Source organism: Taurulus bubalis, assembly GCF_910589615.1.
Source record: "Taurulus bubalis genome assembly, chromosome: 8".
NCBI classification, from domain to species: domain Eukaryota; kingdom Metazoa; phylum Chordata; class Actinopteri; order Perciformes; family Cottidae; genus Taurulus; species Taurulus bubalis.
This window is the reverse complement of record NC_136596.1, coordinates 1,461,258-1,474,737: the sequence shown is the minus strand read 5'-3', so window position 1 is coordinate 1,474,737 and position 13,480 is coordinate 1,461,258. Positions and strand designations below refer to the sequence as shown.

The 13,480-nt window shown below is 47.5% G+C and overlaps 1 protein-coding gene across 1 annotated transcript in view; it reads right to left on the bottom strand.

The window, feature by feature from the left end:
* Window positions 1-4,237: 4,237 nt before the first annotated feature.
* ddr2l (discoidin domain receptor family, member 2, like) overlaps window positions 4,238-13,480 on the bottom strand; it is a 27,494-nt gene continuing 18,251 nt past the window's right edge. Inside the window, exons 11-19 of the mRNA XM_079222029.1 lie at window positions 9,609-9,748; window positions 9,377-9,485; window positions 9,152-9,268; window positions 8,097-8,341; window positions 7,857-7,984; window positions 7,516-7,713; window positions 6,531-6,765; window positions 5,502-5,651; window positions 4,238-5,123 (exon numbers count right to left, since the gene is read on the bottom strand). Coding sequence (XP_079078155.1) covers window positions 4,989-5,123; window positions 5,502-5,651; window positions 6,531-6,765; window positions 7,516-7,713; window positions 7,857-7,984; window positions 8,097-8,341; window positions 9,152-9,268; window positions 9,377-9,485; window positions 9,609-9,748 — 1,457 coding nt within the window. The 3' untranslated portion in view covers window positions 4,238-4,988. The remainder of the gene's footprint in view (window positions 5,124-5,501; window positions 5,652-6,530; window positions 6,766-7,515; window positions 7,714-7,856; window positions 7,985-8,096; window positions 8,342-9,151; window positions 9,269-9,376; window positions 9,486-9,608; window positions 9,749-13,480) is intronic.

Here is a 13,480-nt window from a genome sequence, read left to right as displayed (position 1 = left end):
TACATATCTTTCATCTCTGTTGTTTTTATATTTTATTTTTGTATCTGTAAGCTGCTACTCTGACAACAAATTTCCCCTTGGGCATTAATAAAGTATCTATCTATCTATCTATCTATCTATCTATCTATCTATCTATCTATCTATCTATCTATCTATCTTGAGGCCTGTGTTGAGTGTGTCTGCCCCCTAGTGGCTGAAAAAGGATGAATCAATGAAGGTATCTTAATGATGTCCCTGTTTATTGGCTGTAAAGTTTTACTACCAATGTCATGAGTAACATTCCTGCCCGCCGTGAGTGAACCCTGTTGTAAACTGGAACACATAAGCCATTGTTTATTCTGGAAAAAGAAAGAAAAAAATCCACCTTAATTCAAAGTGAATCCAGGATGACAGACCTGCTGACCACCTGGAACCCTTTCAGTCCCTAAAGAACATCCAAGCAGCTCCAGTCAAGAAGACAACGGGTTCTCTCTTAGGACCACAGGAGGTTCTGTCATCTGTCCCATGCATCAGTGCCGTGAGCTGCCTGAGGTGTGCTACATTGTGCTTTGGGAGTCAGAGTTCGTAAAGCAAAGTGTTTCTCTCTCTCTGCCGCCCCCTGCTGGTGGCCAGCACACGAACACCCACCAGAAGCACGCGCTGCACTCATCCTTTCATCCTGACTGGAACGGAGTTGCAACCGTAAAAATGCTGAAGCAGCAGCAGGTGAGGTCACTCGCCATGTGGGTCTCACTCACAGTGAAACGATCACAACAACAATAACTGTGTATCTGATATGTTGACATCATTTACATCAAGGAGGACATGTGACCTGCGGTTCCTAGTGATCGTGATCTAACCATCACTCTGAACACAGGCACGCCTTCTGAGTTATAGTCTCTTGACCGCTATACATGTTGACACTTCTGCTGCAAAATTCTATTAGAATTCTGAATGTGTCAAATATGTAATAAGAATAAGGAAAGTAGCACTTTAGCAGCACTTACATGTCTCTTACTGACAGCACTTTGTGGTTTAACTTTAATGAATGAAGTGTACTTTCTTGATTCTTGTAGTTCTGAGTTTGTCCTCATGGTTGAATCACTTATTGCAAGTCACTTTGCATAAAAGCGTCCAGCCTTCGCCTTAAGGATGCATGTGTTTCTGTATCGGCTTCTGGTCTTAAACATGCTTTCTAAAAGTCTCAGAGGCAGAATCATTGTTTTAACATTTTAAAACACACTTTTATTCAACAGCCTTTCCCTTCACTGTTTTGTTCCTTTTGAAGACTTTATGCACCGATGATGCAGAAATGGCGACTAATTGGAGAAACACATCTTTCTTACTTTCTTGATTCTTGTAGTTCTGAGTTTGTCCTCATGGCTGAATCACTTACTGTAAGTCTCTTTGGATGAAAGCGTCAGCTAAATGTAATGTAAAATATGATATCTCATGATAGAAGAGAAATACAGCGTATCAGTAACATCTGTGAGGTTTTATGGTGCAACTTTAGTCTTAGACTGTCACTCATCTCTCTGACTTTATTGGTATCAGGGACCCAAACGTGTCGTACAAATAGTAGCAAACACAACCAGACGTCTAACAAAGGTAGCTCATTGCATAAAGACATTGTGATTAACCTCAGACATCTTTCTGTGTTTCTGGAACCCTTTGAGTCTTTTTGAGGAGTTTTCCATGTAAAATAAGACACGGTGTAATCGTCTGTTTGACCAACGTTACTGTTTATTAGAGAAAAAGCCAACATGAGGGTTCAGAGGGAGGAGGACAACGTTACCAACTCCCAATATATTAATATACACAGCTACGAGCCATGTGCAGTACACGTCTGTTAGAAATGTTACTGTCGGAAGGAAACAACAACACCTTCCTGATTAGAAGTAACCAGAGAAAAAGTTTTAAATTCTGATAGATAATTCATTATCAATAATTATCCCACCTAATCTGCATTCACACACACACTGAGATAAGTTGTATCACTTCTCCTGTACACTATCAAGCTAAAAGACTCGTCTATCTCTCTACTGGAACCAGAACACAATACACAGGCTCACTGTAGCAAAGGACTCTGGGAGATTGAGTTTAGTGGTTTCCTTACTTTCGGTCCTATTGCTTTAAAAAAGTCCCTTCGCCCTCATTTCATCATCATCGGCACCACAGAGCGACCACGTCAATCCCAACGCAAAGGAATGTCAAGAACACACACACACACACACACACACACACACACACACACACACACACACACACACACACACACACACACACACTTGTAGACGTGTTAAGGTACAGTACACACACTACTGTAACAAGGAAACACAACTTGTTTTGCTCTTCCTCTCTCTTTCCCCTCAAGGTCATGTTGATTTGTTCCATTTTACATTTTGAACAATTTGTTCAAAGGAAGGATCTAAAATACTTCACACATGTAACACACGCTGACACCAATGAGAGACTAAAACATGAAAAAGAATGGGACATAAAAAGATTAAAATGTAAATGTGCTTAACCACTTACACATTGGACAACAATGTTGAAAAAGATGAACCTTAAACCTGGACCACACGTTTGTTAATCAGTAGCAATCATCTTTACTTTTGCTTGATTGATCTCAGCTCTCCTGATATTACGGCTAGAAATGCATCGCATGTATAGAGAACTACAGTTTACATCGTTTACACCATGACACAGTTAATTACTCACATCAACACGACGGCTTTACTTTGTCTTAATATTATGTTTAAATGTGCACACGAGGCATTATCTTATTAAATATGTGCTAATGTTCATACATTTTCAGAACTTAAATCTGAATATTGGATCAAGCCAGGTTCTTTTGCAATTTGTTGAAAGGTTTTCACAGAGGGGATTTATCCATAAATCAGAAAATACTGTCAACATCCATATAAAAATACATTTTATCCATGTTTTTAGTAACAAAATGTTGTATAAATCCTGTTATGAATGATACATGAACAAACCCGCCTGAACAAACCTTCACACTATAGATGTTCTACCTACAGCAAACAAAGAAGGCCGTTGGCTTCACTCGATAAGGTAAGTGTCCGCCTGGAGCCGCTGCACAGCTGAGTGGCTCTGCTGCCTTCATCTGTTGATGGACACACACGTGTTGCTTTCCAATGCATTGAGTCTGCAGCGTTGCTCAACCTGCAGCATTATGTCAGCGAATGTGAGAAACCCACAAAATGTAAACGTTTTTTTTTTTTAAAGCAATTTTTATAAGATGGTTATTATTGACTTTTTCCATGGATATATTTTGCTGCTTTAATATTCTGCTATTGAAGCAAAATGCTTGAGGGTCGTCTGATTGGATGACAGGTGATCTCACCCATGGTGATATATATAGGGAGAGATTGTTTGAATAGGTAGTCGTTATCTTATGTACTGTTCTTGTACTATTCGTGCAATCTGTATGAACTGAACATGAAATGATTGAAGGAAGGAAGGATGGATGAGGATCTGTAAGAGTAGCAGTTATAAGGGACGTCCCAGCTAATACAGGACAGTTGGCAACGTTAGTTAGCTTGTATGGCTCCTTAAAGTAAAGACAACCTTGTCTACTATGACCCCCAGAGAACTAGCACGCTAGCTAGTCAGTTAGCTAAGTAGCATTTACACAGGGACTGCTTCTCCAACAGGGATATCTGTCTTCGCTTAGTGACTAAACTGAACCTGGTGGCTAGTTGTGTTTCTGTGCCAACATCTCTATCCTAGTTTGAAATGCTACAAAGGCCCCGTTTAAGTTTGATATAAGACTTTAATCTTAATTTGAACAGTTTGTCTTTTGTTTCACTGTTGTCGTAGTCAAATGATGAAACTACGGACTTTCTTTCTGGCTACCTGGCTAATCTTTTGGAGGCGCAAACCAAAACTGCAACCCTCACAGCAGAACCGGGCTAATGGAGACAAAGCATGCACACGCACACACACAAACACACACACACACACACACACACACACACACACACACACACACACACACACACACACACACACACACACACACACACACTTTACACACAGGTAAAGTGATACCTGAACATTGGAGCTTTGCATTGACACTCTCACTGTTAGCGGGAGCTACCCGTGTTGCTCATGCTAGCTTGATTCCCACTGGTAGCGCTCATGCTACACATTTAAGGCACTTTGTATGAAAGCATACACCAACTTGCAGATGTTAATGGTATATTGAGTTTTACAAATGTAATATAATCATGTACTTGTTTAATCACTCTTTATTTCTCTTTGGCAACAACACATTGTTTTATTTGGTTTCCGAGTGCCTCCACCGGACTTCCTCTCCTCAATAACCCACTGACTGATCTCCAGTCTGTGAACCTCAGCTGGACAACATTCATATCCACAAAAAAAGACCTACAAAAGTGAAATACTGTAAAACAAGTAAAATAAAATAGAATACAAATCTAAAAATAAAGCTACACTACAGTTTGACCCTAACCCTAGCTCCAGTGTGGGTTAATATATGAACACGTATAACTGAGAGACACAGACAGTGCTTTACAATAACAATAAAAAAAACACAGGGAGGAGGGAAACTACCAAGACTGAGGAGTCTGTCCAGTTGTTTGGCCTCTTTAAAAGCCAACTAGAAGAAGAATATAAAGTTTATGGCACTTTGGCACCAAAACAACGTAATAAAAAGATATGTCAAAAGGTCCGACGAGACGTTTTGGTCAAAAGGATTTAAAGAGACGGACGAAACTGTGAAATCAGAAATGAAAAATATCTTTAAAAAAAAGCTTAGAAATCTTAGATAACGGCTGACAGGTTTGGTTGACCAGCTCTTCTCCGTCTCCCTCCATCTTGAGTGCCTTTACCACGAAACCAACCCACCTTCTGACCACAGTTCTGCTCGTTTCTTCCTTCCCTCTGAACGCTGCTTACTCTCGTAACGTCATTCCAGTCCTCGCTGTCCTACACCGGTAAATCCGTCAACCGGTGGCTCCGGCTCACTGGTTGACGTGGGGCCTCAGGGCTTGGTAGAGTCCCTCAAAGGTGGGCCGGTCGGGTATGTCACGACTCCAACAGCGCATCATCAGCTCAAAGAGTGAAGGTGGGCAGAGAGGAGGGCCGTAGAGGAAGATCTGAAGGAGAGGTAAAGAGGTTGTTAGTGAAGAGCCTCAGATGTGCCAACGCAGTCCGGGCAATCTCAAAGAACTCAGTGTCGTATCAAGGGTAGGGTTGTGTATGTGGGCAGTTTCCAACCAGCCACCGATTGCTGGCAATGGTGACCTGCTACATGTGAACTGGATAGCACACGTTGAGAGTGTATCAGTATCTAGATCCACGTGGTGCTACGTGTCCTAAAGGTCTGCGTAGTCCTGATCTGGACCCGGTTCACAAGAATGACAAACAAGCACAAGCATGAAATGTTGGGAGCGGTCGCAGGAACTGGAGCTGCTTTCTCAGGCGGTCTCAATCCGGCCCTCCTGGATGCACGACTAGTCTTTGATGCGCCTCACCTGTCTGCCCTGGTTCCTGAAGAACTCGCCAGTGTTCTCTATGACCTGCTCGTCGGACAGCAGGCTGTAGGGCTGCTCCTTGCACAGCGTGAAGATCTCCCACAGGGTGACGCCGAATGCCCACACGTCACTGGCCGTGGTGAACTTACCCTGGAGAGGAGGCAACCGGTGAGACGGGAAAAACATCAGATTGCTGCAAAACGTCACTTTGTGGATGAACCTGTTCTGCACAGACTCTGAGGGCCTTTGTGATTGGTCCCTGCTGGTTGGCGCCTGGCGAGCGTGACACCGGACCGCCTCCCGGCTACAGCGGTGACCCAACGAGTCGTCACCACGTCACCAAGCCTCCGGCGCGACCGAGGTCAAGAATAAGAGGTGCTTTCTGGTCATTCCTCCCCTTGAGTTGCCGGTACACAGATTATTTCTTTAGATGTCGAGCGAATTTTAAACAAACTTTTGAAATGTCGCAACTGGTTTGCAGCTAATAAACGCTGTAGGCTACGCATCGCTGTGATCAGCCAGGAAACAGAGGAGAAGAAGAAGAAGTGGTTGTGAAGTGGAGAGACGTCTCCAGGGATTTGTTTCAATTGGGCAACTTTTGGTTGTTCTTTCGTGTCACCGAGTATCGGCCATGTCCCGTGTCCAAAAACAAAGTATTAGCTTATTGTGAGAATATGTGAGAAGACGCCGATCAGTCACGTGAGTTAACTGTTCTCTACGTTGGACTTTATTCCATGCAACTTTTCTAACGCGATACTTAAAAAAATGTACATTCAAATATGTGAATGGAAACACGGCTATTGAAAAGCACTTTACTTTGTCTACATGCACTACAAAGTGTCTGGGTCTGGTTGAGCGCCTCTATCATACCTTTTCTATAATTCTACAGCTGCATAATTCATAAAACTAGGAGAACCACTGACATTCACAATGCTTAAGCGTATCCAAGTCAACATTAAGGCATGCAGCCGGTTCAAGCGTTCTGAATCCACAGCCAGGAGCAGGTGGAGGTGCACTGCCCTCCCTCACCAGCAGGATGCTCTCCCAGGCCATCCAGCGGATGGGCAGCACCGCGCGGCCCTGGATGCGGTAGTAGTCGCTGCTGTACAGGTTCCGGCTCATCCCGAAGTCGGCGATCTTGATGGTGAGGCGGCGGTCCAGCAGGCAGTTCCTGGTGGCCAGGTCGCGGTGCACGAAGTTCAGGGACGCCAGGTACGTCATCCCCGACGAGATCTGCACCGACATGTGGAGGAGGTCGGACAGACTGGAGGAGGGGAAAGAGAAACTCTGAGTTAGAACCAGGGTTCAGGCACATTCTGACCAGTGGAGTTCCATGACTTTAAACCAAGTTTCCATGAATTTTCACCAAATTTCCATGACTTTTCCATGACTTTGGTGAGAATTTGGTGAAAAGTCATGGAAATCCACTGGTCAGCATGTGTATGAACTCTGGCAGGGTTCATACACATGTTGACCAATGGATTTCCATGACTTTTCCATGACTTTGAACCAAATTTCCATGAGCAAACATTTAGTGAAATCTGGGTGTAAACAGTAAAAAGTGAGTAAATGTAGTATTTAAACTAACAATGAGAACACAAAGCATACAGTAAACCTTAAATGACTCAAATGAATGAGACAATAGTTTGATTAAAAGAATAAACATTTATATAGATGCCTGTATGTATGCCTGCTTATATTTTGAGTCTTTCTTTTAAAAGCATATTCATTATTTCAAACTCAGCGTAAATGAACGTCATGAACACATGAATATAACACATTTACATGAACACATGAATATAACACATTTACAGGACTTTTACTAAACTTTTGGGATTTTATTTTTTTTCAAGAACTTTTCCAGGCCTGGAAATAACCATTTTAAAAGTCCATGACTCTTCCAGGTTTTCCATGACCGTATGAACCCTGCATAACTCACCACGACGCCCCCTGCTGATTGCATCCTAAACTGCATGGCCCGGCGGCATTAGCACGCTAGCACGTTAGCACCAACCTGACTGAAGGGATGTTGTTGGCGTGCGTCAGCGTGCTCTCGATCTCCCGCTGCGACAGGAACATGTTGAGGTCTCCGTTCTCCATGTACTCGGTCACCATGCACAGCGGGTCGGACGACACGCACACGCACAGCAGCCGGATGATGTTGGGGTCGTTCAGGCGGGACATGATCTTGATCTCCTTCAGGAAGTCGTTCCTGCGCGACGGAGGAGCAGCGGACGGGTTCTCAGGCTTTCATTTGAAGGTACTTTCAGTTTGGGTTTTGCATCCGAATGCATTTATTGTACGTCCCTTTGGATAAAAGTGTCCTCTAAATGTGATGTAATGAACACGGTGTACCTGGCTTGGCCGGTGGCGTCGGCCCTCAGCTGTTTGACGGCCACCAGCACCGAGGGCCCGTCTCTGTCGGGGAGCGGGGACCCTTCCCCGAGGAACTCCGGCAGTCCCTCGGCCTCGCACAGGTGGACCTGCAGGAGACAGGGAGGCATCAGTGTCGCTCCAAACGCTCCCTGACCGGCCGTGGCCCCGCCCACTGGTCGTGGCCCCGCCTACCGGCCGTGGCCCCGCCCACCTCCTCACCTCTCCAAACTGCCCCTCCCCCAACTTCTCCCTGAAGATCAGCTGCTGCCGCGGGAACTCGGCGGCGGAGATGTCCTTCCTGGTGAGCGAGTCCACGGTGAGCGCCGGGACGGCGTACATGTTGCTGCCGGTGACGCCCTGCAGACGCACCACCTCCGTCTCCGCGTAGTGCGGCGCGTTGCTATGGAAACACTGGTGAGGCGTGCACTGCGTCACGTCGGGCTCAGCGTAGCCGCCGCCACACGCTGAGGAAGAGGAGGAGGAGGAGGAAGAGGAGGAGGAAGAAGAGGAGGAGGAGGAGGAGGAAGATGAGAAGGAGGAGGAGGATGAGGAAAAGGAGGAGGAAGAGGAGGAGGAGGAGCAGGAGGAAGAGGGGGAAAAGGAGGAAGAGAAGGAGGAGGAGGAGGAGGAGGAAGAAGAGGAGGAGGAGGAGAAAGAGGGGGAGGAAGGGGAGGAAGAAGAGGAGGAGGAGGAGAAAGAGGGGGAGGAAGGGGAGGAAGATGAGGAGGAGGAGGAAGAAGAGGAGGAGGAAGAGGAGGAAGAGGAGGAAGAGGGAGGAGGAGGAAGAGTATTATAATATATTATATATATTATATATATATATATATATATATATTATATATATATATATATATATATATATATATAATAATGTTATGAATGAGTGTATATTACAATAACTAAAACAAAGCTTCTTCTAGTTCGTTTCTCTTCTTCAATAATGTGAAAGTAGAGAAAGTTCACAAACACAGAACCTCCATGTCTCACCACGCAGCCACGTCATGTGACAGGAAGTCAGCAGCAGCAGGTCGTAGAGAGGGTTACCGAGGAGGAGCGCGGGAGGAGAAGGAGGAGGAGGAGGAAGAGGAGGAGGAGGAGGAGGAGGAGGAGGAGGAGTAGGAGGAGGAGGACAGCTGCAGAATGAATCAGCATGCGCATTCTGCATCATCAAGAAAACACTGAAGACCGAGAGAAGAGAAGAAGAGAAGCAGCAGGAGGCGGCGTGGGCGTGGCCAGCAGGGGGCGCTGCAGCCGGCGGTGCGTTCAAGGTCTACCTGACGCCTCGGCGCTCTGCGACAGCTCCGGCAGCTTGTTCCTCAGCGCCGCCGGGTTCTGGTACTGCGGGTCCAGCAGGAAGACCCTCTCGTAGTGGGGGTCGGTGTGGGCGGGGCCTGAGGGAACGGGGACACGCCCATCAGAGGGTCCGGCCTCTCTTTCATTCATTCATAACCTCCTTCATATAACTCCACTCCGTCATTCATAAGCTCGTTCATGAATACCTGTGGGGGCGTGGCCAGAGCGCGGCGGCACCGGCGGCGTCTGGAGGATGATGGTGTCGCTGCAGGACGACAGCCGGACCGTCACGTCCTCCAGGATGCGCCGAGGAGCCTGGGGGAGGAAGAGGAGGAGGAAGAGGAGGAGGAAGAGGAGGGTCAAATTAACTTCACCTGCGTTGTGTCATATTTGAGTTATGTTTGATATTAGTTGAGCATGACTCTCTTCATCGCTCACCTTCTCCAGCACTTTGCAGACGTACTGGCACCAGAGGATGAGGAAGATGATGATGACGAGCAGCAGGATGATGGTCACCAGGCAGCCAATCAGGACGGGCGTGTTCCCGTCATCCGGCGGCTCGCTGGCCGACGGGTCGGCTGTGTGAGGAAGATGAGAGGAAGGTGAGAGGAAGAAGGGCGGAAGATGAGAGGAATACAGGAGGAAGACGAGAGGAAGATGAGAGGAATACAGGAGGAAGACGAGAGGAAGATGAGAGGAAGACGGGAGGAAGACGGGAGGAAGATGAGAGGAAGACGGGAGGAAGACGGGAGGAAGACGGGAGGAAGATGGAGGAAGAAGGAGGAAGACAGGAGGAAGACAGGAGGAAGATGAGAGGAAGATGAGAGAAATACAGGAGGAAGACGAGAGGAAGATGAGAGGAACACGGGAGGAAGACGGGAGGAAGACGGGAGGAAGATGGAGGAAGAAGGAGGAAGACAGGAGGAAGACAGGAGGAAGACAAGAGGAAGACAGGAGGAAGACAAGAGGAAGATGAGAGGAAGAAGGGAAGAAGGGAGGAAGACAAGAGGAAGACAAGAGGAAGACAGGAGGAAGACAAAAGGAAGATGAGAGGAAGACAGGAGGAAGAAGGGAGGAAGACAAGAGGAAGACAGGAGGAAGACAAGAGGAAGATGAGAGGAAGACAGGAGGAAGAAGGGAGGAAGACAAGAGGAAGACAAGAGGAAGACGAGAGGAAGAAGGAGGAAGAAGGAGGAAGACAGGAGGAAGACAAGAGGAAGACAAGAGGAAGACGGGAGGAAGACAGGAGGAAGACAGGAGGAAGGAGGAGGAAGACAGGAGGAAGAAGGAGAAGGACAAGAGGAAGACGGGAGGAAGACGGGAGGAAGATGGAGGAAGACAGGAGGAAGAAGGGAGGAAGACAGGAGGAAGACGAGAGGAAGACAGGAGGAAGATGAGAGGAAGACAGGAGGAAGATGAGAGGAATACAGGAGGAAGATGAGAGGAAGACAAGAGGAAGATGAGAGGAAGACAGGAGGAAGAAGGGAGGAAGACAAGAGGAAGACAAGAGGAAGACAAGAGGAAGACAAGAGGAAGACAGGAGGAAGACAAGAGGAAGATGAGAGGAAGACAGGAGGAAGAAGGGAGGAAGACAAGAGGAAGACAAGAGGAAGACGAGAGGAAGAAGGGGGAAGACAAGAGGAAGAAGGAGGAAGAAGGAGGAAGACAGGAGGAAGACAAGAGGAAGACAAGAGGAAGACGGGAGGAAGACAAGAGGAAGACAGGAGGAAGAAGGAGGAAGACAGGAGGAAGACAGGAGGAAGACGGGAGGAAGACGGGAGGAAGATGGAGGAAGACAGGAGGAAGAAGGGAGGAAGACAGGAGGAAGACGAGAGGAAGACAGGAGGAAGATGAGAGGAAGACAGGAGGAAGAAGGGAGGAAGACAAGAGGAAGACGAGAGGAAGAAGGGGGAAGACAGGAGGAAGAAGGAGGAAAACAAGAGGAAGACAGGAGGAAGACAGGAGGAAGACAGGAGGAAGACAGGAGGAAGATGAGAGGAAGAAGGGAAGAAGGGAGGAAGACAAGAGGAAGACAAGAGGAAGACAGGAGGAAGACAAAAGGAAGATGAGAGGAAGACAGGAGGAAGAAGGGAGGAAGACAAGAGGAAGACAAGAGGAAGACAAGAGGAAGACAGGAGGAAGACAAGAGGAAGATGAGAGGAAGACAGGAGGAAGAAGGGAGGAAGACAAGAGGAAGACAAGAGGAAGACGAGAGGAAGAAGGAGGAAGAAGGAGGAAGACAGGAGGAAGACAGGAGGAAGACAAGAGGAAGACAAGAGGAAGACGGGAGGAAGACAGGAGGAAGACAGGAGGAAGAAGGAGGAAGACAAGAGGAAGACGGGAGGAAGACGGGAGGAAGATGGAGGAAGACAGGAGGAAGAAGGGAGGAAGACAGGAGGAAGACGAGAGGAAGACAGGAGGAAGATGAGAGGAAGACAGGAGGAAGATGAGAGGAATACAGGAGGAAGATGAGAGGAAGACAAGAGGAAGATGAGAGGAAGACAGGAGGAAGAAGGGAGGAAGACAAGAGGAAGACAAGAGGAAGACAAGAGGAAGACAAGAGGAAGACAGGAGGAAGACAAGAGGAAGATGAGAGGAAGACAGGAGGAAGAAGGGAGGAAGACAAGAGGAAGACAAGAGGAAGACAAGAGGAAGACAAGAGGAAGACGAGAGGAAGAAGGGGGAAGACAAGAGGAAGAAGGAGGAAGAAGGAGGAAGACAGGAGGAAGACAAGAGGAAGACAAGAGGAAGATGGGAGGAAGACAAGAGGAAGACAGGAGGAAGAAGGAGGAAGACAGGAGGAAGACAGGAGGAAGACGGGAGGAAGACGGGAGGAAGATGGAGGAAGACAGGAGGAAGAAGGGAGGAAGACAGGAGGAAGACGAGAGGAAGACAGGAGGAAGATGAGAGGAAGACAGGAGGAAGATGAGAGGAAGACAGGAGGAAGATGAGAGGAAGACAGGAGGAAGAAGGGAGGAAGACAAGAGGAAGACGAGAGGAAGAAGGGGGAAGACAGGAGGAAGAAGGAGGAAAACAAGAGGAAGACAGGAGGAAGACAGGAGGAAGACAGGAGGAAGACAGGAGGAAGACAGGAGGAAGAACGAGGAAGACAGGAGGAAGACAAGAGGAAGACAGGAGGAAGACAAGAGGAAGATGAGAGGAAGAAGGGAAGAAGGGAGGAAGACAAGAGGAAGACAAGAGGAAGACAGGAGGAAGACAAAAGGAAGATGAGAGGAAGACAGGAGGAAGAAGGGAGGAAGACAAGAGGAAGACAAGAGGAAGACAAGAGGAAGACAAGAGGAAGACAGGAGGAAGACAAGAGGAAGATGAGAGGAAGACAGGAGGAAGAAGGGAGGAAGACAAGAGGAAGACAAGAGGAAAACGAGAGGAAGAAGGAGGAAGAAGGAGGAAGACAGGAGGAAGACAAGAGGAAGACAAGAGGAAGACGGGAGGAAGACAGGAGGAAGACAGGAGGAAGAAGGAGGAAGACAGGAGGAAGAAGGAGGAAGACAAGAGGAAGACGGGAGGAAGACGGGAGGAAGATGGAGGAAGACAGGAGGAAGAAGGGAGGAAGACAGGAGGAAGACGAGAGGAAGACAGGAGGAAGATGAGAGGAAGACAGGAGGAAGATGAGAGGAATACAGGAGGAAGATGAGAGGAAGACAAGAGGAAGATGAGAGGAAGACAGGAGGAAGAAGGGAGGAAGACAAGAGGAAGACAAGAGGAAGACAAGAGGAAGACAGGAGGAAGACAAGAGGAAGATGAGAGGAAGACAGGAGGAAGAAGGGAGGAAGACAAGAGGAAGACAAGAGGAAGACGAGAGGAAGAAGGGGGAAGACAAGAGGAAGAAGGAGGAAGAAGGAGGAAGACAGGAGGAAGACAAGAGGAAGACAAGAGGAAGACGGGAGGAAGACAAGAGGAAGACAGGAGGAAGAAGGAGGAAGACAGGAGGAAGACAGGAGGAAGACGGGAGGAAGACGGGAGGAAGATGGAGGAAGACAGGAGGAAGAAGGGAGGAAGACAGGAGGAAGACGAGAGGAAGACAGGAGGAAGATGAGAGGAAGACAGGAGGAAGATGAGAGGAAGACAGGAGGAAGATGAGAGGAAGACAGGAGGAAGATGAGAGGAAGACAGGAGGAAAAAGGGAGGAAGACAAGAGGAAGACGAGAGGAAGAAGGGGGAAGACAGGAGGAAGAAGGAGGAAAACAAGAGGAAGACAGGAGGAAGACAAGAGGAAGATGAGAGGAAGACAGGAGGAAGAAGGGAGGAAGACAAGAGGAAGACAAGAGGAAGACGAGAGGAAGAAGGGG